We start from the raw sequence: 25,487 nt of genomic DNA on the forward strand, positions 1-25,487 counted from the left end.
TATTGAAATTGTGCATAACAAATTGTCGAATTGCCGGCAGAGAATTTGATTGATGCGTTATTAAAGCGATTCAATTGGTCACTGAACACAAATCAAGAGCAAAATCAACAACAAAATTCAAATTGAAATTCAAAGAGATATGTAAGCAGAATAGGCAAAAAGCTGTCACTCGTTGCCTCAGAAATGATACGCAAGTCATTAATTTTGATGTTCAGTGAACGAAAATATCTTAAATAGCGGCATGGGGAGCTCTTTTCAGTATGCTGACGATTAGATACCCTTTGCTGATATGTGCTGATGATGCGATCAAAACTTATCAAACAAAACTTATTACTGGCAGAAACTTTCTTTACCAAGAAGTTGACAGACTTTTTGCACCTTGTACTTATCATGATCAGAAAATATCTTCTTCAATATTTCCCTTTACATTTGACATTCGCATAAAAGTGACATTTGCTGTTGACATAAATGTGCTACCCTGCGCAAGGGTGTATGAATGGCTTCAAAAGAAATATGCCACTGTCAACATTGTGCGCTCGTCATCCGTGCTTCCACATCCTCTTGGCCACGTTCAACGTGTACATCTGCGACTTATAAACATGGTTTGCTGTACACATATCAAGAAATATCAAGATATATCAAGGAATATCAAGAAATTTCAAGAAATTGTTTGCGTTGATTTTGCAGGCGCAACGCTTGAATTATTTTGCCTTTGTTGAAAGCAAACATAATGCCTAAACGGAGCGGAGGGACGGGGTTTGGGGACATGCGTGTCATGGATTTGCAGCCTGTGTGAAATGTTTAACGATGTAAGTGTGTGTGTGTGTGCGTGTATGTTTGTGTGTGAAATACAAACAAAAAGTCTATGTGACCAGGACAAGGCAGGCAGCGACGAAAAGAACACGCGACATATTTGCAAAACATTTGTCACATCCTGCAGTTGCCTTGCTAAGCAAATGGCAAGGAAATCATTTTCTATCTGTGTGTGTGTGTGTGTGTGTGTGCGAGTGTATGTGTGTATTTATGCGAATTGTTTCGCTTCGTTTTACTTAAATCGAAAATTGCTTTTGCCTTAGTAATTTGTTTCCTATGCAAATTTTTTAAAAACATTCTAAACAAGATGAAAATAACAAGTAAGAAGCGTTATCTTTTAAGTGCAGAAAATTGAAATACCCTAGAAAAATAATATGTGAGATAGAAGATATGCTCTATGTAGAAATTTGTTTTTTTATTATATGAGACAGGAAACATAATGTTGATATTATTTTGATTTTATTTTCTCTTATTTAAATAATATCGAGCAGCATGGTGAAGTTCGTAACAGAACAGTTTGGTTAAGATACTTCATTAATTTTCGACTGAGTTTCGATTAACTGAGGCAATTCAGCTTGATCTGTGCCAAATCTTATCAAAATACCTTGAAAGCTGAAAATCTACTTTTTAAATAAACACACTTTATAGGGTCGAAGCAGGCTCTTACAATGCGTAACACATTTCGTGACAGTATTATAATTTCCTCGGCAAAAGTACAAATAAATGAAGCAAATTTCTCAAAGAAGTTGTTTGTTTATTGTTGTTGCTGTCGTTGTTGTTGTTGGATCAGTTTAATCGTGAAAGAGAAAAAGTTGTGAGCTGAATAATGCAATTACAAAGAGCCGAGACGAATTGCTTGTTCGATTGCCCCATAAAAAAAAAATAAGAAATAAAATGTACAAAAAAAAAAATGTATGCAAAATCTCGCGTTAGTCACTTTTTTTTGTATTTTTGTTGATTCCCCCTCTCCGCCCTGCTGTTGCTCCCTTGCTGCGCGTTCTCAAGTGGCACTCAACTTGAACTCAACTCACAAGCGAAGCGGCGAGAAGTGGCTTCAGCTTGCCCCCCCTTCGCTTCTCTTCAGCTCTGAAATGTTGCAACAAATCGAAATAGAAATTGTGAAAAAAAAATCAAATTTCAAGTGGCGCACGAAGGCGCTGCAAAGAGGCGTGGCAACGGCAACTCAAGAGCTATTTGCATAATGCGGCTGCTGCATGAATAAACCATGTCTCGATGGCACCTCCCCGCTCTCCCGTCTCCGTCCGGCCACCCACATAGCCAGCAAAACGTTTAAATCAAATCAAGTCAAGGCAGCGCATTGAGAGAATGGGCTGCGCCTAGGCGGGGCCAGGAGGGATTGTTGAGGGGTAGTCTATGTGGGAGTCAGGTTATGGCAAGGCGCTAGGCAAAAGTGGATATGGCGGCGATAAAGCGTCGCACTCGCTTCATTGAGCACATTGGAGCAGCTTCAAAAAATCAAAAGCCGAAAGTGCTTTCGGTTCAGTTTAACCGACCAAGAGATACCATTTGTGTCCAAGATGCAACAGAAGTTACTTTTGGACGTGGCAAAATTAGGGTTTTATCTTTTTAAGTGGCTGAAGTGAAATATTCTTGGGAGTTGGAGTTGGTGGTTGGAGGAATTATAATAATAATTAAAATAATGAATCTTTATCTTGAGTATCTCTCTGAGAGCGTAAGGCATATAGGATCAACTTGTCCCAAGATTAAGAACCAAGCCTTCTTTCCTTGCAATATGCTCTCCTTGTGGACACTTTCAATGGGCAGCGGTAATAAAAATATGGGATACTTTATCTTGGGAACGGCACAATTTATGTGGCTTTAAGGCGACGCTGTGGCACTTGCAACTTTGCAGCCGCAACGTGTGGCAGCTGTCGTCAGTCGCTGCCCGCATAAGTATGCTATGAAATTTGTGTAGCAGGCGGCAGACCGTTCTAATTTTTTTTTTTTTTTGTAAATATGAAATGTCATTGACAGGCGGCCGGCCACGTAAAACTATTTTCAGGCTGCGTACCGTTACAGTCTGTGGCAACATGCTCAGCTCTTGGCAAGGGTTGTGTGGGGAGGGATAGGAGCTAGGGGCTAAGGCAAACTCATAAGCCAGACCAAATATGAAATAAATCACTGGGCGGGTTATTGACACGTTTGCAAATATTTGCGCCCGCACACACACACACACACACTCACTCACACAGATAGAGGGGCGTGGGAGGGGCTGGGCAACACTCTACACGGCCCCGTGCTTAACCCCTTGACGTGTGGCATGCAAAGCAGCACACGAAACTCTTACGAACTTTTCAGGCACGACCTGAGCCACCAACAGATAACCCACTCTAACCGCCGTGCGCCGCATTTGCCGCCCAGCCCCAGACAACTACGTCAACAGCAAAGTCCACTTAATCCAAATTCTGTAAAAAATTGTTAGTTGACGGCGGTCGCGGTGCGGTGCGGGTGCTGCGCTTGGCAGTTGCTTCAATGTTAGTTCAACCTTTGCCAAGTTGACGAAGACGACGGCAATGTCACAACTGCTGATGGGTGTGTGCATGTGCATGTGCGTGTGTGTGTTGTGTGTTGTGTGTGTGTGTGCCCTGTCATCAATTTCGCCTTGAATTTGTTTACCCTTTCAGCGCAAGGCGCTGTCATATGCGTCGACTTTGACTTTGTTGTGGATGAGGGTGATGGCGTAGAGGGGGGTGGTTTGCTTGGAGGGTCGCAGAGCCCTTTGCCGCCTTTGTTGCTGCCTAATGTACAGTGAACAATTTGTGGCACATGCGTGTGGCATAACAATAATGCATAAAGCTGCTGTTTATCTACGTCTAATTAAGGGGCCAATCCGGCGAGGGGGAGGGGGGGGAGTATGCTGCAAAAGGTAGCAGCAAATACTTCCACTCTCTAATTGGGGCTTAGATGAATTGCAAATGCTCCGGGCATGACTTGAGCTGCTGACATGATTCCAAGAAGGGTTAAGTTACAGGTACAGCAGACGCACGCATTATAGAACACGCTTCTTCCGGAGGAGATTGGGTAGTTCACAAAAAGGTTGCTAAAGCTAGCAATTTAGCAGTGAGCGTAATTAAACTGAATCTATTCAGAGATATTAGTTACATGGTTGCTTCTACTTTCTAATAATTCTTTATGTCTAGCGTTCACTGTAGCATTAGGCATGCATAAATTACAAGTCATATTATTGACTGCATTGCATGGCCCGCTCAACTGGATGCCTTGGCAAACGCTTCTCGCATAGCTTAAGCTGAACGTATTCCCAACCTATCCCCAATGTATCTCCTACGTATCCCCAATGTATCCTCCATTCCGTTGTGTGGCTCTGCGCTATCCACAGTTAAGTGATTGCTGAAATGTATTTGCATAATTTCTACAGATTTTTCAATGGTTGTCTGCGCTGCTGCTGCTGCTGCTGCTGCTGCCACATAATGCAGCTGAGTTATTCCTGTAATATGCCCCACTTTCCCCACCCAACCCAATATCGGTCGCCTTTCGCCCGCTTCAACAACTTCACCTGGCACATGTGTTGGCGAACATGCCAGTTAAGCGTCGACACTTTACAATTTTTTTTTCTCTCTGGTTTTTTGCAAATTTTTTCCTCTCGTATTTTTCTTGTGCTTTATTTTTACGGTTTTGCATATGCGAATATTTTATGCAGATTTATGTCAACTTTTCTGCTACGTGTGCTGCATCCTTGGGATCCAGGACCAGGACCAGCACCAGCACCAGCACCAGTACCACGTGCACTTATTGAATTAGTGTGAGTCAGTGCTCTAAAGTGTGTTGTAAAGTGTTGTAAAATGTTGTTAAATTTTTGGGCATCAGTTTGCGTTGACAGCAGACGGCCAAACAACACAATGAACAACAACTTGTTTTGCCCTACTCACAACTGGAGGGGTGGAAAGCAACCATGCCCTCCCCTGCCTGCTGTTGCCAGCCCTCCCCCTTGGCCCCCCCAGACACTAGGCCCTGTCCTCGCCTGTCGTTGGAGTCTGTTTCCTGTCGCGCCTGAGCCTTCATCGCCTACTGTTACGACTCCTGGGACCGGGACACTGACCATTTTTGTATTTTCTTCCCTTATGCTCTGTTTAGATTGTGTAAGAAGAGTATATTGGTTGAGGCTAGAAAATCGCCAGAATTAAGTTAAGTTTTAGGGCCGTCAAATCCCATCTGAATATTACGATGAATTTCTTTAAAGATCGCCTTCCGCAAAGTACATTTACTCATAGTCACAGTTTGATATGCACTGCCTTGGGGCTTACAGTTTTGCAGTCAATTACTTGGCAATGTCTTGCTCGATTTATTTTTAGCTATGTTAAAACTGTGGACAGAGTATGGCGCAGTCGTTAATAATCGATTGCAATGTTTCTACTTGTTTTTTCCTTTTTTTTTAATGAAAAGAAAACTTATCTTCAACTTTATGATGATTTCAAAGCAACAACAGCAACAACAACTTGACAAGGCGAACTACAGGAATGAGCATGAGAATGTTTTTCCCACTTCACTTGTCGCACTTTTTTTTTTTTTGCTTTTTCTGTGACTGTGACTCGTATTTGTGTGTTTTGTGTGCGCTACTTTTTCATTTCCTTTGTGTCGCTGTGCGCTTTTCCTTTTCCTTCTCGACTGCTGCCTTACTCTCACTCGCTTTATCTCTGGGCTGCTACTTTGAGACATGTTTGCGAAGTCAGCTGAAGGCCCCCATCCGTGAAGTAGGACAACACTTAATTTTGTGTAAGTACTCACTCAGCTCATTAGGCTAGGGTATTGCGAGCTGTGAGCTCAGCCTCAGCTCTCAGTCTCGCCGGGGGAAATTAAATTTCAACGAAAATGCCAACAGGAAAATCGCTAAAGAACTAGCGCAAATGTGTGCGTGTGTGTGCGTGAGTGTGTGCGAGTGTGAATCCAAATGTGAATCCGTATAGTTGGCACAAGTGGAGCCATCAATCAGCAGACGCAGCAGAAGCAGCAGCAACTGGCATAGGAAATGGAGCTGCTGCTAAAACTAGACAGTTGTTCCAAAATGGACGCACGCACGCATAACGCCCCCGCCCTCCCATCAACCCCTGACCCCTGACCCCTGATCCCAGACCCTGGTCGGTTGGCCAAGTCATAGCTCAGCCTGTCGCCTGCGGTTGGTGCAGCCAACTGCAGCTTTGTGGCTTGAATTATGGCAACCAAATGTGCAACTGCACCGCATTCAAACCGCTCCCTAAGCTAAGCCTTTTTGTCAACGCATCATGTTGCTCAAATCCTGCGGTCAGCAAAAAGGCGTCCACAACCAAGTCCAAAAAACTCAAAGCTCTCATATGGCAAAAGTACAAGTCTCGATATATTCTTCTGAGCTTGGAAAGGGCATCAGGGCTTTTATATGGAGTGTAGACATTTCTGAAAGTTTTATGTAGCTGAAATTGAGAATTTATGTCAATAACTTATATATTTTTCAAGATATCTTAACTACACAAATGTAGTTAGCCTCTGGCCTCTGGATATATGCATATAATACGCATATAAAAATGTCTCTCCTATTTATCTGCTTCTCAAAATCCCCTGCGAATCTGCGTAATACCCATCCGACTTTGCATTCATAGCTTCTTGCTCGTTCAACAGTAGCTGCAGCTATTCTTCGTTGGAGAAAGCAACTTTAATGCTTTTCAGCGCTTTTAAGCACTGTTTGCCAACTCTTGACCCCGCTGCCTCTTTAACAAAAACCACTTTAAATAATTACAATGCACAAATAGAGCAAAAAATATGGAAATATATTCGCAAAAAAAAAGTAGCACAGCGCAATATGGCAAATATGTAAATATGGAAACCACACACACACCCACACACACGAACACACACACGCTTTGCACTTAAATTAGAAGCGAAAACAAAAAAAAAATGGCGAAAAAAAATAAATATCAGGCCACAGGTCCAGCAAGAAGCGCCACGATTCAGGGAGCAGCCAAGACAATAATATCTATGTCAGAGCTGCCAACAGCAGCAACAACAACAACAACAATAACAATAACAAAAATAGCAACCGCTGTAACCACAACAACAATGGCAGTGCCACGCCCCCCTACACCTTTATCACCTCGCTCTCACCTCGCATTGTGGGCAAGCAGCCAGGTAAAACTCAACTCAAAAACTTTAATCTCTATGTAATATTTTTCATAAACTCGGGACGCAGGCCAAAGGGGGCGTGTCACAGAGCTGGCCACATATTTAATGCCAGAAGTTGTTGAAGTGTAGTAAGCGGGAGGTGGGGGGAGGGGGGGATGGAGGAGTTGTGCCAGTGGGTGCACTGAGAGCAATATCTGCTGTTTTTATCATATTTATGATTTATTGAAATATGACAAAAATGTTTTCAGCATGAGCAATTTTCTCTAATATAGTTTTGTGCTTTGAGCTTGAGTTTTAAATATTCTGACTCGAAAAAAGAATTTCGAAATCAGAAGAAGGACGTTGTACTTAGTGTTCTTTTGGACTTAGTTATAGGCTCTTTCTCCGAGTGTAGGCATCAGCAGCAGCCGCTGCAGCAGCAACTGGAGCATGTGAAGCACATCCGAGTGTGTTGGCAACTCTGGTGGCTGTACGACCCAAAGGAGGTCAGCTTGCGGCTGGGGGATAACAATGGTTAAAAAGGCAGCTCAAACGGACGCGCACTTTTGGCCGCCAGATAAGCCCATGAAGAGAATGGATACCAGGAGCCCGGGCAAAAGCTAGAATAAGGCGTTGCCAATTAAACGTGAGGATTAGGCAAATCGAAGCAGCTGTGCAAGCAATTGCACAATTGACGGGCGTCAAGTGGGCGTGGCTTAAAGCTGCAACACGCCCACAAAGACAATGCCAAGTCAACGGGGGTAGCCTTCAGTCTGTTGGCATCTTCAGCATGTGTGAAAGAGGGAAGAGGTAGGGCAGCCCAGGACGAAGACAATGCCAGCACAGTTGCAGCTGCTTCAGGGATAGCTTTGTGGCGTTGTGGCCCAACTGACGTCGTTGCATGAAAAATGGCACTTGATAAGGCGCGCAGAGTGGGGCACTGGATGAAAGGGGATCTGCCTGGTTAGCTGCTGGAGTCATCCTGTCAAGCAGGAAGTGTGAAGCAGCAGCAGTTGCAGCAGCGGGATAAGCAACTGTGTTGATGAGTTGGGGATCTTGCCCCGCGGGCAGCCATTTGTCTATGTCCTCTCCCCACGCTTAGAGCTCCTTTTTCCCGCTGAGTAAATAGCAAAAGGCGCGTGTCGAGGATTTTGTGCGAGTCTGCGGCTTATAAATGTAAGTAAGTGGCTCTTGGTTAGTTCGTTTGCCGTTGTTGTTGTTGTTGTTGCCTTTGCCACTTCCGCGTCACGAAGGACTCGCTTCGGGTGCAGCTGCGCATCGCTGTGGCTGTCGCCAGCTGCATTTGTCCACAGTCGTGTCCTAATTTGGACACGTTTCGCTCCCAATTGGCACAGCGGGCAAAACAAACAAACAGCTGTCACTTGCTAGCTGAGGGGCGGGGCGGTGCGGCGGGCAGTTGGCCAAATAAAAAATGATTGCGGTCATTACGGGCGTTGAGAGCAACAATTTTGTTTATTTCAAGAAAAGGAGCCAGGCGGGAACCAGAAATAAATCAAAAATATATATTTGAGTTCTGAAAGAGAAAGACAGAATCGTTGTCTGTCGGAAGATTAAATTCGCTTGCAGATGTGTTTTTACTGGGGCGACGTATATTTTACTAGGGCTCACACAACGTTTCCGCTTGATAGTTTCTATATGCGACAATGTCTCCTTCCTAACCTATACACATCCTTCTGGTAAGTCCGCAGATTGTCAACGCTTGTCGCAAGTGGCGACAAACAACAACATTCTGAACGAGACCCATGTGCTTGGCAGACATGAGACATAAGACACTTTCCTTGTGCCCTAAACCTTGTACTCCAGTGTCCTTTAGCCCTAGTGTGAGCATCAACTAGTTTTATGTCTAATCAACCAGTGTACATATAAATATTGGTACCACAAATGGCATTAGTTAGGTCCTAATCCAGACTCAAGATGCTTTATCCTGTGTGTATATACGAGATGTCTACATATATATATATATATATATATATGTATATATTTGAAGATTTGATAGGGAATTGATTAAATCAGAAATTGACCCCTGAAGAGCCCTAGAACTACAAACAGTGACCCTTTCACATACTTGTGACCTTAGCTCAGCACCATGCTGAACTATTTAGAGCTGCCTTTGGTCATTAAATTGTAATTTGGCAGGCGTTTCACCCACCTCCTCCACCTCCACCTCCACCTCGCCTTCACTCGGTCTCTGTCAGATTGTCGACCCTTCTCCATTTGCGCTTGCGGTTTCGGTATGCCGTAGGCACACGCAAATTGCTTGTCCAGCTTAAGGACCGTCTGGGGTAATATTAAACCCTTGTAACCGACTAACGAACTAAGAATTCCGTTGGACACAAGACACCTTGCATGGCAGCTGGACAAAGTGTCAATTCGATTGCCAACTTTTAAGGTCATCGCGTGCGCTGCAGGAAACTCATTGTGATGCCTCAATCAAAGGTTTCCAGCTATATGCTCGGGCGTCCTGCACTGGCGTGACTGCACTGCCAATCATCGTAAATCAGCGTTAAATTAGCTCATCGATGACACAAGCGCCAAGGCAGAATGCAGCTACCCTCGCTTGTCAGCCTTGGAAAGCCGGAGAAGCAGGTTGGTTGCCTGGTTTTTGCTTGCTGTGCACGTTGCAAATTAACTTAATGTTGAATTGTAGCTGGGGGTAAGGCGGGCATGTCGTAGACTGTGTAGATTGTGCGGGCTGCTGCTGGCAAGAGTTTTGCTTGCTTTGCTCTTCCTGTCAGTAGCCGGCAAAAGTGTCCTTAAGTGTTGCTAATGCTGCTGCACAGGAAGTTGCTTACGAGACACGAACTAACACACACACACACACACACACACACACTCGCATGCGCCCCATCTAGATAGCTGTACTAATGGGCTTGGCATTGCACTTTTGCAGCCACTTGGCAACTTTTTAATAGAATGAAAATGTTACCCGGCTTTAAAGGACAAGTGGGCTGGTTGTTCAGCTGGAATATGCGTAGATAACTTGCCACATGAAAACTGAAAACATCAACAAGCAATTGAAGTCAAGTGCTAAGTGCTATTCCAAGTCCTAGCTCCCTTTGCTTTCTTTACCACACACACACACACACACACTCTCCCCCTTTCACTCTCCCTCTCCCTGACAGAACGGATATTATAAATTTGCAATTTCGTATCCTTGACGCCTGACTTTGGCTTCAAGTTATTTTCGCAGCGGCTCTAATGAGTTTTTCACAGCGCTTAAAATGAAAATATGTTTGCCAACAGCAGAAACTTCCACTTGCAGCTCGCATCCTGTTCATCCTTTTGCTGCCTGCCTCTACATGTACATGCCACACCACACAATGCAATGCAATGCAATTCGATGCGTTGCTTTTCAAGTGCTGCAGCACTTTTGCCACGCCTGCTTGCCTCCTTCTTTTTTTTAATGCCGTGTACCCCATGAAAATGGGTAAGAGCGGAAGAGAGAGAGAGAGAGAGATTTATGTAACAGGCAAAAGCCTTTATGTTCTTGATCAGCATCAAAAGGTTATAGCAGACATTCTTAAGTTAATTTCTTCTTTTATAGAAATCGATAACTATCGATTTGTAGCCTTGATGAAGAGAGCTTAACTCAATTGTAAACCGAATTAGGTATGAATGTTCGCCCTTTTCGCAGTAAAAGATACAATTAAAGGCCCCAAAAGAATGGGGGAATTATATTTCAAAAATGAGCACAAAATAATTTATGTAGTAAATTATCCCAATTACAGGAATGTTTTTTTTCCAATCCCTGACATTATACAGGATATCTTTTAGTCGCACACGCTTGCTTCTCTTTTTAAGCGCCCGTTGAATGGATTTTTGTTTTAGCCCTTTGTTTCAACAAATGCCGCGAGCTCAAGTGGCATTCTACCTTTCGGTTTTTTCTCTGTGGGTGCTGAGGCGTGCCTTAAAGCTGGCAAAGCTCGCAAAGCTGCCTCGCGCCTCGAGTTGCTCCACTTTAGTTCTGCATATGCTGATTGCGGTTTTACATTTTCCATTTTCTCAATTTTTTATTTTTTTTTTTTTTGCCCGTTTGTTGCAGCTGCTTTCGTGCGCTTTGTTTTCGCACTTAACATGAGTCATGTTTTAACAACTATTTCTGCGCGGTTCAAAGCTATTCATGAGTTTTCCCAGAGATCATAATGAATGCTAGCACATAGTCAGCAATCATTATGGTTGGTTCTGTGTGTGCCAAGAAAGGCAGCTGCTGCACTTGGATTTAAAGGTTTTTCAATTTGAAATCAGTTTAAGATGGCCAGCTTAAAAGGAGCTACAGATGCGGGCACAGTTGGGTTTGTCTTAGCTGAAGTTCGCAGCAGGCGGTGCTAGTTTGAACGATTATAACTATATCAGATACATTTGTTATATATAGTTAACATAAGGTTTATCTTGACTTGGGAGAGTTAAAAAGGGATAAGAATTTAGGGTCTTAAATATAAGCTAGAACTTTTGGTTCAAGCAAGTTAGGCAGTTCTTGATTTAAGCAGAGGCTTTAAAGAAGTATTCTTTCGAGTCTTAAGAGTTCAATTAGTTTCTTTTCAAACGATTCCCTACACATAAATGTACATATATTTAAACTGGATGGAGGAGTCTCTCTTAATATTGTCGAGGGTTACAGGCATCTGATAGTTTCATCAGAAACTATTTGTAAACAAGCAAGTTTTTCCAAGAAACTAATTTAGCATTCCCAAATTGTGTATTCCATTTGAAATTGTTGCCTTATTTTCAAGAAATCATGCAATCTATTAACTACAGTCAGGTATAGTTTATACTCCGGCATGAAGAATCTGTTTGTGAGGGAACATTGCGTGCCATTTGGCCTACTTTATTTACCTATCAGATCTGATGGTGGGATTGAGTGTAGGCACTGCCCGACAAAATTGTGGGAAATTAAATCACCGCATACTTTTTAATAGTTATGGAAAGAGGTGAAAAGCTGAGAGGGAGGAGAAAAGCGGAATGGATATTAATGTAAATGTAAAATGTCAGCGTGGCAAAAACAGAAAGAAAAAAAAATGTCAACGTAACATGCAACAACAGGCACCGCAACAACATGCAACTGGTAGATGGGCAGGCGGATGGGCGTGGCAGTTGACACAGATTCAACCAACATACACACATACAACACAACACAACACAACACATGCTGCGAAACACGCAAAATTGTGGCCATAATATAAGCGTTTTGCATACGTTTTTGAGCCTGCATTAAAAGTAGGCAGACGTCGCTTCAGTGGGCGTGGCTGTGTATGCGCTTTTGAGAGTCCGCTTAGATGAGTGCGGAAAAATGCAAGCGATTTGGCCTGAATCGATTTTGGATTGGCCATTATGCCATAGCATAGCAGCAGGCAGGCAGGCAGGCATTCAAGAGGCCGCTCATTTTGTAAGCAGCTGACCCAAATCGAGGCGAGATTTTTCGAGTGGGTTGAATAAACCCATCGTTGGAGTCTGCAAGAGTCGACGGCGTATAAGCTGTTTAGCTTGAATGTGGACAGCTGTGGAGTTGGTTGTGAAGTTGAAGGTGTGGCATTTAAGTTTTTGCGAAATGTCAACAGAATTTGTCAAATCTCAAAGTTTAAGTGTTTCGTGTGTCAGGTTAGGAATGAACACGAACTTAATCCTTCAGAAGTTGTCATAGACCAGGCATAGATGGTAGGCAGGCTTTACATATATCGAAGTTATCTAAACTGAAACATTATATCATATAGTTCTCACGGGAAGAATCTTTAAGTTATCATAAGATTAATCGGATGAAAAGAAAGCTGAACGATAGGCGCATTTGTAAGCTACATGTATACAGAGGGCATAAAAACTTGGGGTGTGGAATATATTTGTTTTTCGTATTTCAGTTAAATTAACTAAGCTTGGCAACTTTGAATCTACGCCTTGAATCCAATATCTGTACTATAAATGTATCAAATGAACGATCAGAAGACTCTAGAGAAGTAGATTTGATTGATTTGATATGATTTTAATATATTTTGCCTGTTCGTGTCACGTGTCAAACACACGACACGTGCTCAGCTCTAAGCTGGCTTCTCATTAAAATCCGCCCGTTGAGCTGCTCGTCATATTCAGCTTCCTGGCCAGCAGAAGGCGAAGGACTCCCGGCGGCATCTGTTGCCACTTGAGGCGTGTGCAAAAGTTGAATTTTAATTTGAATGTGACCAACTTTATGACTCCGAAATGAGTTCAACAAGCGAATGTTGCTGTCTCACTCAAACAACTTCTTCCCGCCCACCTTCGTCTCTCGTTCACCTATGCCACCCTTTCTCCCCTTCTCCCTCTCTTCTACGTCAAGCATTTTTTATTTATATTATGCATATTTTTCTGCATTTGTGCAAGCAATTTAAATGCAATTTTAAAAGAATTTTTTTGTACATATATATATTTTTTGCATTTAATTTATGGAATTTCCGCTATTCGATTTCAACTCAGTAGAGTTTATTTTTTGAAAGGCAAATAAATAGAGTTTTAACTCCAATGGAAGCCATTTGTTGTTGTTGTTATTGTTGTTGTTGTTGTTGTTGCAGTGAATGTAACCATAAATAAAAGTAAATTGCGTTTGGCTATAAAATCCAATGAGACTCCAAAGAACGCAACGTAAATAAAACGCACAGAGAGCACAAAACTTGTTTATTTGCTGCTGTTGATGCTGTTGTTGCTGGTGCTGCACCAAAGGACAACAGGATATGCAGGATAAAGCTGTTGCTGGCGGCAGATCCAGCTCCCTGAGCAAGAAGCAGCAGCAGCAGAGACAAAAGGCAGCTGTGTGCCAGCCTGATTATTACAAACTTATTACAAACGTGCCAAGTAAAGAAATGCCAACTCCTGGATATATATTCCTATAAACGTATATACACACACACACACCAGGATAATAGGATGTGCGTATAAGAATAAGAATACCAAAGAATTGTTGCCCATTAAGAGCGTCCCATTGTTGCCAGTACAATCGAAATGAAATCCTCACGTACGCCGAGGTACAAGTAAAAATGAGCACACCACGCAAGAAATGACATACAGGACACACACACACAGCCAGTCAAGAGCGGTGGGAAGGGGCTTTTGTTATTTGCCTATGCTTGTCATATTTCATACACAACACAACAATTAAATTGAATGTACGTTGTGAGCACGCGGCTGACACAGCGAAGGACTCGTTGATTTAAGCACAATAACAATTTCAGGATATTTGTATAAATTTGCAATTGCATTTTATTGAGCAGCAGCAGCAGACGCATAAAATTAGCATAAGCAGTTGTGACCGTGTGTGTATGTGTGAGTGTGTGCGAGCGTGTGTAAACAGTTAAAGGGACAAATATGCAGACAGGCAGACATAACTCATACGACCTGTAAGCGCGGCCAAGCAATGCTAGCCGAATTCAAGCTACCCTTTGGCTTGTCGAACTCTTAGAAGTATTTTCGTATTAAGAATCTTTGAGAGATCCACCTAGTAGCGAAAACTACAAGAATTGCAATGAGCTTTTGTAAAACAGTGTTGATAAACGCGCATAATTGATTGTTACACCATTTTCCATATAATTCCCAACTAGTTGTAGCACAGATTTGACAATAACTAATATAAATCCAAAATCACTGTGGAATAACAGCTTTAAAACTAAAAATTCTTAATACTTGATTATAATTCCCAAATGGTTTAAGTGCAGACTTGCCCTGCAGCATTTTTTATAGCCTCATAGAAAATTTAACGACGCTTTCTCTAGAGCTAAGCTTTCGCCCTCTAGCTGCTTTATATATCCCTCTGATATTCTAGGAATGTTTTGCCGAGATATTTTCTCTGTAGCTCTGCTTTTTGCTTTTAATTAAAACAACTCATTACGTTTTAATTTGCCAACTTAAGAGCCTTAAAGTTGTGCAGTTGCAATGCGGCTGCTCTCAAACAATTGCCGGCTTTAACAAGAAAAAATAGCGAAAGAGAAAACTGTTGACAACAATTTCATTGACACAGTTCTGTTTTTTTTTTTTTTTTTATTACGCTTTTTTTCTATTTTATTCGCCCGACAGAGACAAAAAATGTCAGCGACAAAATCGATGCCCTGAAAAGGCTACGAAATAAAACAAAAACAGCCAAAAGCAAAAGTCGCAGTAAATTGCACACAATGTGCACAAGTACCAGTACCCCTTCGCTCCCCTCCCCTCCCCGTCCACCGTCCCACGGTGTATACCCTGCCAACAGTTGTACGTGTCATTTGGCTGCAGTTTTATTTGGCCTGGCATAATGCGAGTTTATGTTTATGGTAGCCAGCTTCTGCAGGCCCTGAAACTGGGCTGATCTTGCACTCGGCGAAGCAGAAAACAACCAACTGAAAGCATTATAATGAATACGAGTTTTTTGAATACCCTAAAAGCTGAAGGAATTCTTTGCAATTTTTTGCGGTTACAGAATGCGGTTGAAGGGCCCATTTTATGTACTGTAACATGTCTACATTTATTGTGTTAAAGTTGGGGCTTGCTTTTTGATATTTCAGTAGTTTATGCTATCAAATTTTAATATATAATGTGCCAAATATAACATCTGACCAGAAGGCTTTAAACATACCTTAAACAAATTAGAACTAAAATATATGTCTATAAACAGGGTATTTTCATATCCTTATAAGACAAATGCGAATTGCAATCAAATCAAGTCTAGATATTCTATGAAGAAACTTGCTGAATTTAAGTTAGTTTTAGACGAATTTAAGTCTATCTGCAGGGCATCTTCTCAGCTTGAGCTCAGCCTGCTTAAAAGATTAAAATGAAATGAATTCATTTCAGTTCACAATTAGCTTGCACATTATTAGGGTATTTAAAAGTTCAGCTGATCCTAAACATTGCCCCAGTGACTTTCACGACGTTGCAAATTCTTAAAAATAGATTCGAGCCAGGCATTTCAGGACACGGCCAGTTACTTGGGCACGTCCCGACTCTGCTGTCGAGCACTGAAACGTTCTAATGCTCTTTGTAAGCGGAAGGGGAGCGGGTAGTGCGGAGGGGGGCGGGCCAGGCAATTGCAGTTGCCAGTTGTTTTTTTTTTATTTTGGTTTTTAGCCAGCCAGACAGATGGGCGACAGTTTTGGGGAAATATAAAAATGGAAAGTTTGCATAAAAAGTAAATAGGGAACAGGAAGAAAAACAGCAGGAAGGTAACTAAAAACGGAAACGAAAGCAAAAGCCAATTCAGCAGCAGCATCAGCAGCAGCAAATACCAAATACAAAAGCAACAGAAGTTAAAGTGGAAAAAGCGGCTGCTGCCAGCTGAAGTTAAACCAGAGCAGCTGCCAGTTGAAGAAGCTGCTAAATCAGGTCAGGGATTTGGGCGCCATTTTACGCTAGATTCTCATACCATATATATTATATATAGGGCAACTGTAGGTTAGGGTCTATAGTCGACGCCCTTTAAAATATATATTTTTTCTAATGATCCGATCTAGCCATAATCATATATATGCTACTCGAGACAATATCTATTCATTTAAACCCACTTTTCCCACTTATGCTATATTTGAATATTTTTAGGTCTAACAAGTTTACAGGGTATCTCCTTATAGAGCATTCTCAGCTATAGCAAACAAACTTGTTTATAGATGCTTTAGTTTTTTTTTTGCTTTTGCTACTTTGTGCCATTTGTTATGGCTACGAAAAAGTGAAATTGCGCATACGCCGGGTGGTTCTCAATGCTATTTGTCAGACGGGCATTAATTTAATTACAAACTGCACAAATTGCGCTCAAAAAGACGCACAGCAGTAAATGCGAGCTATCACTTTGTTCCCGCAACACGAACACCCCTCAATCCCCTCCGCTTTTCAACTTTGTGTGTCACTGGAGCATTGGAGCCAAGTCGTCGTTGGGAAGTGTGAAAGCCAACTTTGGCCGACAACCGCAAGCTGCATTTTTAATTGCGCACACGTGCGAGAAGCAGTAGAAGAAGAAGCAGAAGATGACGACGGTGTCTCGCTGTGGGCGTGGCCCTGCCCAGCAGCTGTGTGTGTGTCAGTTTGGCGGCTGCTGCTTGAACTCATTTAGCGTGGAAATTATGGTACGCTCAAGTGGATTTTGACAGGACAAGCCCAGGACACACACATCCTTGAATCCTTTGAAAGTTTTGTGCACGTTTTGCGGCCCATGACCCCACCACCCAGGCAGCACAACGCCTGCAGCTGTTGCCATAAATTGGGGCCATTTCAAGCTGTGTGCCCAGAGCTCAGGACCTCCTGTCTAATTGATATGCAATAAACATTGAACGCCAGACAAGCGTATCAATGAAAAGCCCCTGCATATTGCCCAACTGACAGCCATGACAGGCAAAAGCTTTGCCAGCAGGCAGTTATTTGCTATACGGCCATATTGCCGCCCCCCCCTTGTCACACCCCTCTCGGCAGCACTCGCTTCCTCTGCCTACTGATGCTTGCTACTTGCAACAGTTTCGAGCAGCATTTCAACTTTTGTTTTGCCTGAGTTGGCCGCTTCCAGCTCCAGCTCCAGCTTCAGCTTCAGCTCCTGCTGCTGCTGCTTGTTGCCTGTCAAGTATTTAAGTCTAATACGCTTAGTTGTAGCTCTTGTTATACCCTGTACGCATTTGGATGGTTAAGCGGTGATGGAAGGCCTGTTGTTGAACCTATTTATATACATATATCTGAGTCTTTTCAGCTATATCCGTTTGGGCTGTCTTTTACTCGATATGAACATTGATATCAGAGACTAAAGTTTATTTAATTAAACTATTTATATTTAATTGTCTTGAGCTGTTCTTTCGATATATTGATTTCCAGCCGAAAAAGTTACATGGTATCTCCTAGTCGTTCACTCTAACTTATTGTTGTTGTCGTTCGGAGGCATTTAAGTAAATTGAATTACAATGATATTTCTGGTAAACTTTACACAAAAACTGTTGCCAGCCAATTGAGCTGTAAGCTCTGGCCATTTTCTAATGCAACATTGGGTACATTGCGTATACGCAATATTGATTTATAATCTAATTGAATTAGGCTTTAATTGAGCAGGCATTTGCTGGCAATTTGCAATTAAGCACTTCAAAGCGCATTAAACTAACAATTAAACAGCCAACTATGTACTTAAAGAAGAATGATGAAGGTTGATAATTCGTGTTAGAATACACAATATACTCACTCATTTTGCCATGCGGTAGCACTTAACAATAATCACGTATACGCCTAGTGGCGCATTTTGCACCTTTGAACACGAAAAGTTATTGTTATTTTACACTCAAAGCGTTGTCGTTGCGATAACTTTGCCTATCGCTTATCGTATTTTCACTGCAATAGTTAACAACGTGTTATCGATAAAGTTGCAGATACAGATACAGATACACATGCAGATACAGCTAATTATATCTTTATCTATTATTTAGCCTTTTCACATTTCATTTGGGGCAAAATATGTCATTCAAGCATGCATATTTAATTTATTTGGCCAATTTCACAGCTGGCCAAAAACCTTTCGGCGAATGTGAAATTGGAAAACCAATAAACACCCGCAAATTGAATTTTGTTCATTCATTTAATATGTTAATGTATTTATGCATATTGTGCACACATTTTTCGCTGCTCTCAAATTCTCTTAATGCAAATTGCCTCGCTGGAGGGCGGAGGGATGGCAGACGGGTGACGCAAAAAGGAAGAGAGTGAAAGGGAGGGGAGGGGGGCAAAGGACTGGCAGCTGGAACACTCTTGGGCGAGATTTACTATATTAATTCCCGAGTCTGTCACTTATCGTCCGCTTATCTAAATGTTCTTCCGCTACTCTATCTTTTACACTACTTTTTCTTTGGCTCATCTTTATTTTTTATCCAATTAGCAGCCGCCATTTGTACTTTCGCTCGCAATTTCTCTCATGCATTTTGTGCAGCAAACAATTTAAATTAACATTTTAATTTTTTATCACATTATTTGTCAGCTGTTATTGTTTTCTTTAGCCTTTCACTTGGCTGGATTTTGATTCAATTTTTATAAGCTTAAAATTCCATATTTTTAATCAATGCATTTTTATTTACGATAAAATTAAAAAAATGCGAAATGTGCAAAACAAAATGCAGCAATTTCGAATGGCATGCGTTTAACTACATGAATTAATATATATTTCATATATGTATAAAATATAATATTTTTAATATTATTTTAATGATTGATATGCGCTTTAATTAATTAAATTTTCTAATTTTCTTTATATCTGTTTTTCAGTTAGTGCGAAAAGGCAGTGTCAAGCTGTTCTATTTTTTTTTCTATTTTTTTCTGTGCTTTATTGTGTTGCCCCTTCTGGGATAAAATGTTTAATTTTATGTTCTAAAAAAGAAAAAGTGTTTAAATCATAATTTAATAGTTTCTTCTGATATGTTAAAGTGTATTTCTGTGTGTTCCTGTTTTGTGAAAAAATATTGAAGTTTTTTGACCAACGGAAGCTGTTGAGATTTGAATATTATAAGGTAAGAACTACAATTTATTATTCAATTTTAATTCGAAAACTATTTTACATCGAATATTGCTGCTGAGTTTGAACTGGTGACCAGCGGTTTGTTAATTTGAGGCTCAAAGTTAATGTTTTTCAAACAAACTCTGACTCGAATGTTCTCATAAATTAGCTTTCTTTGTCTTGCAATTTTTATTATATACATAAATAGGTCACGTTCTAAAACACAATTAGAGCTGTGTTTTTTGCGCGTTCCGCAAAATAATAAAAGAAAATCAACCCTTTTCGTTGAGCTGAACAAATAACCAACAAATGAAAACCTTGCTGGGTTTTCTATTTGCAACATTTAAAATAATTAAAATGCCATATAAGAAATGTTGTTGCTCCTAAAAAAAGGGGCAGGGTAGCCCTTTAATGGTTGTGAAGAGAGAGTGTGGTGGGGGGGGACTGTAAATATTACAAAACAGAAACAAAACGTGGCCGGCTACAAAAAAGGGCCTCGCCAGCAAATTGTAGGCGCTAAGCAAGATTTATGAGCCCCTCAGGGTGTGTGTGTATGTGTGCGGGAGGGGTGGGGGAGGAGTGGTCGCAAGAGTGGACTGGGCCTATGGTTGAGGTGGGTTGGTTTGGGGGGGCGTGGCATTGGCATTGCTCTAGTATTTGGCCCGGCGCGTCCCATTATTTGTTTTAACTGTGCGCTTTTACAGCAAAGTCTGCGGCTACAAGTTTCAATAATTTAAAATATTTGAGCATTTTCGGAGGCATTTCGAGGCAATTTGCTTAATGGTGCTCCGCCAGTTGGCGGCCCAAAGGTTTTGTGGCCTGCTCATAAATAAGGCAACTGTCCAAAGCAGATGCTGGCCAAGAACTAAGTATTATGGGGAGAGGGGCGGTGGGGTCAGTAGCTGGTAGCATGTGTGGCAATTGCAGCTGTGCGTGTGTGTGGCAATGCAGTTCAAGGCCGCGGTGCGGCAACCCAATTACGCAAAATGCTGCTTAAAACAAAAGCAGCTAACACACCAAAAATGTACGGCAGTCCAATGTATCCTAAGGCGACCTAGAAAAACACCCTAGTTGCAGCTGAGCTCTGCTCAAAGTTGGCGTGTCGTGAGTTGCTTGTTGATGCCACAAGCCAAAGCGAAAGATAAACACACCACAAAATGTGCCAATGCCAATTGGTGAGGGCTAAAGCGGATGGCTCTGTGTGGCTTACTGGCAGAGGTTACTGTATCACATAACCGCATTTAACACACACACACACACACACTCAGGCACACCGACACATGGGATGCATAACGTTCAAGGACATATGGCAAGAGCTGCATGCATTTTGTATGTAAGTCAAGGGTCTCGGGTTTTTTTATGTCGCGGCGGCGCCTGCAGGTTATGCAACACCTTTTTTTTTTGTTGTTGCCAGTTTTTAATTTGTTTAGCTAATTTTATGAATTCGACAGCGTCACGGCAAGCACACATGCACAAGCTCGCACACAGCATTCGTGACGTCAAAAATGTTAGCTCGCCTTCTCTCTCTCTCTCTCTCTCTCTGTCTCTCTTTCGCCCGCTTGCTCACACCTTCTCACTCTGGTGTTCTGCTCGCTCTTGTGCGTGCGTGTTTGAGCAGCTGTGCGCTGTATCTGTATCTGTGTCTGTATTTGCTGCGTGTTGCTGCGTATTGTACATGTATTTGTGTAACTGTGCGTGTTTTCACTTTCGCTTTTCATTGATTTTTGTTGAGCAACGCGCGCGTGTCGCATGCCACATTTGTTGTTACTTTTGTTGCGACAATGCTGGCGTCTTTTGTTGCCATTAAACAGCCTCCGTTTGTTAACTTATTTCACTTTCATCTAAGCGCGCACACACACACACACACACACTTACACACAAACCGCTTGTATACGTTTCGTTGCGCTGCCGTAACGTCGTCTTCAACATTGGCCGCAAACGTCGCACAGCGCTGGCTGCCAAAACTAAACTGAACTCGTGCAACGCTGCCACATCGCATGTGACCAAAACGCTGCCACGGCCAGTGGCAGCAGCAGCAGCAACAGCAACAGCAGCAGCAGCAGCAGCAGTAAGAATACTGGTAACAGTTTTTCACAACATCGTTGGCGGCGCAGGCGCACTTTTCCACAGCAGCAGCATTTTCCTTCAGGCATTGTCACAGTTCACGTCACACTGTTGCTGCTGCTGCTGCTGATGCTTCTCTGCCCCCCATCTAGCCCAACTCCTCACACCTTTCAGATTTTTGTTTACATTGTGTGTGCAGCATTTTTAGGCCTATCGAGGGGTGACACGAGCAGCACCTTGCAACATTTGTGTTACGGGCGAACGTAAATAAAATTACGCATACGCCACGTGCTGGGACAAGTTTGTCGACAAGCTTTTTAGGCATATTCATATGAATTAATGATATTCTCCTGTCACACAATACGTCAAATCTAAATCATTTTAAAGTCTGCCCACGTGTTATGTGAGCGCTGCAATTGTCAAGCGACCGATACAAAAGCTCGAGGCGTTGGCCAAGACACAGCACAAAACTTCGACTCAATTTGCTGAAATTGAACAAAACGGGACACAGCAGCACAGACCCACAGCCAAACACACACATCGAACAATTTTTACGCTGATTGGTTTTAAGTCACTTTTTCCCCCATATCTCTTTATGTTGTAAGTTGCTTTTCTTTTATACCCTGTAACCATTGATGCTTGAAAATGGGATTGATTGACGCTGTGAAGGATATAATTGGTAGCTGGCATCTAAAACTCATTTTATGTAGGTTCCTTTAAGAAACAATATGATATCAGAGCTTTCTTTAACACAATTTTTAACTAACAAGAGCTTAACTTTGTACAGAGTATCTCGTAGCTGGGCAACCGCGATCAGAGCACTTTTGTTTTTGACGAAAAAGTCAACGAGCCAAAGCCAAATGTCAGTTGCCCCACTCTGCATCCTATTCCCCTTTCCATAGCCTTGATTCCGGTCAGTAGTGTGCCGCCTTGAAGCTCTTTTGGAATTTAATAACGAAATAGCCTCAATTTCATGCAACGCTCCGCAACGCCCCGCTCCACTTTGCCCCCCGGCAACTGTTCGGCACAAACAATTTTCAATTTTCCATTATGTGACTTTCCGTTGATAAATTCCACAGAAAACAGATGATGAAAAAACTTTATCCAAAAACTGAAAAGCTGCAATTGAAATTGAAAGCGCAGTTGCCAGTTGCCAGTTGGCAGTTGGCATTAGCTGATATAAATCATGCGATTGCCAACATTGCTAATAACTAATTAAAAAGTTGCACCATGTGAAGGATAATTTAATTGAATTTAATTTAATGCCATTACGAACTTTCATTTCATTCGATTTAATTCAGCTCCAGGCAGCAAGAAAAACAAACAACAAGCAGAACAACAACAAACGGTAGAAACAAACAACTGAGTCACTTGCCTCATTATGGGGCGTAGACGCGTGGGCGTGGCATGAAGCATTGAGAGGCTTGACATTGATTTTTATCAATGGGCAGCCAATGATGAATGACAATGGAAGCTGAGTTGACAGCGTGAGAGTGTGCGTGGGAGTGTGTGTGCGAGTCTGTGTGCGAGTCTTTTTGTGAGTGTGTGTGGTAGTAAGTGTGTGGGAGTGTGTGTGTCAGCTACTTATAGCCTGGGCACATCAAAATTGCCAAGTGCCTTTTCCAGCCAGTCCATAACTTTGTTCAATCTGAAGCGGTTTTCCTTGGGATGTTCTGCTTTTACCAAGTTTGATTTGGCATTAAAACTTGATTCAGTTGTTAATAAAAAAACCATAAACAAGCCATGATGGTGGCCATTGAGGACTTTGGCTTACGTCTAGATTGATGCTGCTTTAATGTTTGGAACCACAATTTTTCAATATGTTTTCGTGAGCTCAAAACTTTGACCATATCCCAAATAACTAGTTTCTCTCCTACTCTGTTAAGATTCAACCTATTTTGTTTTTGGTATGTTGAATAATCTAGATTGATTCGGTATTTACAATTTATGTCTTTATGTCTAAAATTAAGCTATTCTTTTTAAGCAAACTTTTAAGAAACTCCAATAATTTTGCTAGGAAATGTTGTGTGGTTCTTGTTTTAATCTCAATATTGATTATGCAGCTCAACGAACTTGCGGCCAATTTATTTTTCTCGCTAGTTTTGATAAATATTATTCTTGCTTCAGAGAATTTGCCAGGCCCCGGGGCCGTTTTTATCGGTTCGTCTCTTTTTATAGGGTCACACATTGGCAATTTGCGCAGCACGTTCGCATCTTTATGGCATCGCTTTATCAACAACGACTATGTGGCAAGTGTTGTGGCAACTGTTGTTGCAAGTGCCACTGTCAGCTCTTTAGCTGTTTGTTAGCGTTGCGGACAAGTTTTGCTATCTTAGCCGAGATGCTCATTAGACGAGCACAAGTGGCAGCTGAAAGCTCGCACTTGAATTTATTATCCTCTTTGATATGCTCACTCCTTCAGCCAGCCTGCCAACAGTGTGTGTGTGTGTGTGTGTGTGGTGTGTGAGTGTGTGTGTTTGTGTGACGGGCGCACTTACACCTAATTGAATCCTGCGGGCAAAACTCTAAGCCCCGGCATGCCAAAGCGTTTAGTGGGCAACCGCCGCCCGCAGTTTTGTTACCCTGTCGCATCTTCTGTTCTGTTCCCATTCCTGCTGCTTCTGTTGCTCCTTCTGTGCCTGCTGCTGCTGCTGCTCACATTCCACATCCTGCAGCGCCTCTAATTCAATTAGCAGGTTCAGCGCCAAAACGGCAAATGGCTCGTTAAACACGCTGTGTGTTTTTTGCAGCTACCCGTTGTTCACCTCCCCAACCCCACACCCGACTGCTGCAACTCCGCCGCGTCCCTTTTAATGCCACTTCAGTTGTGTGCGCGCGCGTTTTCCCTCTGCTTCGTTTTTAAAACATGTTTTATTAGATTTTCTTTCCTGTATTTTATTCCCTTTTTTTTTGCCTTAACTGGCGTCATTTTTATGCAAACGGAAGCTCCCACACACACACACAGTCACAAACAAACTTGGCTCCATTGTGTGTGTAATGAGGAAAATGTTACAAATTGCCAAAACTCTACCCCGCATCAACTGGCGGCCACCCCAGTTCGCTGCTCGGTCAGCCTTTGTTCGCATCGTTTGTGTTTGCTTTTGCAGATAATGCAGGAAAAATCTTTTGCACTTGAGCACGCAGCGGATGCGGCCAGTGGTCATTGGACCGGCGACCAAATGTTGCCCCACATGAGCTGGGCGCGTAATTATGAGCAATGCAAATAATGTGCGAGCACCCCCTCAAAATTACAACCGATGCCCAACCCTGTATCCCCATACGATAATTCGCCCTGTAGACAATTTGAGCGCAGCCCTGATTTAATTTTTACACAAATAACTCGAGCAAATTGTTCACTTTGCTGACCAAAATGTGCTCTATGAGAATCCTCTAGGGTCATGAAATGGAAGTTTTATGGAGAAGTATGAAACCAGCTATTGTAAACATAAAATCCCTTATGGTAACCAAATCAACGTGTGTCGAGTTCCATTTTGTAGCTGCTTTAACTGTTGATGAGAAACTCCGCAGCTGTTACGGCGCGCCTCTCTTTGCGCTTCTCATACAGTTCTGCTAACCATAATCGCCTTTCCTTTGCGCTGCGCATATGGCCTCCGTTAGCTGTGCGACTGCATCCTGTTGGTTCTTTGATTTTTCCACTTTTGCATTGCCAATGCCCGATCTTTGGCCCTGTGCGCAATCTTTTTTACTGCTTCCCTTTTTCCAAATGCCGCCCATACTCCCGCCCTTTTCTTTTTCTTTTTTTTTTGTTAGTTTGCGTTGCCGCTGGCTTGGTCAATTTTTTACTTTTGGTCTCTCCTTTTTTTTATTTTTTTTGCAGCTGCTGCAACAAAAGTCCATTATCCGTTTTGGCGTTATCGGTAATCAATTTCAGTGGCCGCTTGGTGCAAAAAAAAAAAAGATGAAAAGTTTTTCGCTGCAGCTTTTCTTCCGTTTTTTTTTAACAGCTTTTTCGAGGAGCGGCGCACAAAAGCGACGTCAACGAGGCAATAACAACAACAACAACAATGGGAATTGTTAGTTTTGAAAT

General features: G+C 42.2%; 2 protein-coding genes across 8 annotated transcripts in view; one reads left to right on the top strand and one right to left on the bottom strand.

Annotated features, from left to right (window-relative positions):
- LOC6624066 (uncharacterized) overlaps positions 1 to 21,340 on the bottom strand; it is a 48,562-nt gene extending 27,222 nt beyond the window's left edge. For 2 of the 4 annotated variants that reach the window (XM_032435085.2, XM_002046254.4), the window contains exons 1-2: positions 21,251 to 21,340; positions 18,077 to 18,222 (exon numbers count right to left, since the gene is read on the bottom strand). In XM_032435085.2, the coding sequence (XP_032290976.1) occupies positions 18,077 to 18,080 (4 nt within the window). In that variant the 5' untranslated portion in view covers positions 18,081 to 18,222; positions 21,251 to 21,340. The remainder of the gene's footprint in view (positions 1 to 18,076; positions 18,223 to 21,250) is intronic. The other 2 variants (XM_032435082.2, XM_070208726.1) reach the window with 2 other exon arrangements.
- The window catches only part of LOC26531154 (uncharacterized), a 151,289-nt gene that overhangs the window by 10,888 nt on the left and 114,914 nt on the right, over positions 1 to 25,487 (top strand). For 3 of the 4 annotated variants that reach the window (XM_070208732.1, XM_070208730.1, XM_070208731.1), the window contains exon 2: positions 19,147 to 19,388. The gene's annotated coding sequence lies outside the window, so the exon portion shown is untranslated. Of the gene's footprint in view, positions 1 to 19,145; positions 19,389 to 25,487 lie in introns of those variants that run through there. The other variant, XM_032435089.2, reaches the window with a different exon arrangement.

Source organism: Drosophila virilis, chromosome 3, assembly GCF_030788295.1.
Source record: "Drosophila virilis strain 15010-1051.87 chromosome 3, Dvir_AGI_RSII-ME, whole genome shotgun sequence".
Lineage (NCBI taxonomy): Eukaryota > Metazoa > Arthropoda > Insecta > Diptera > Drosophilidae > Drosophila > Drosophila virilis.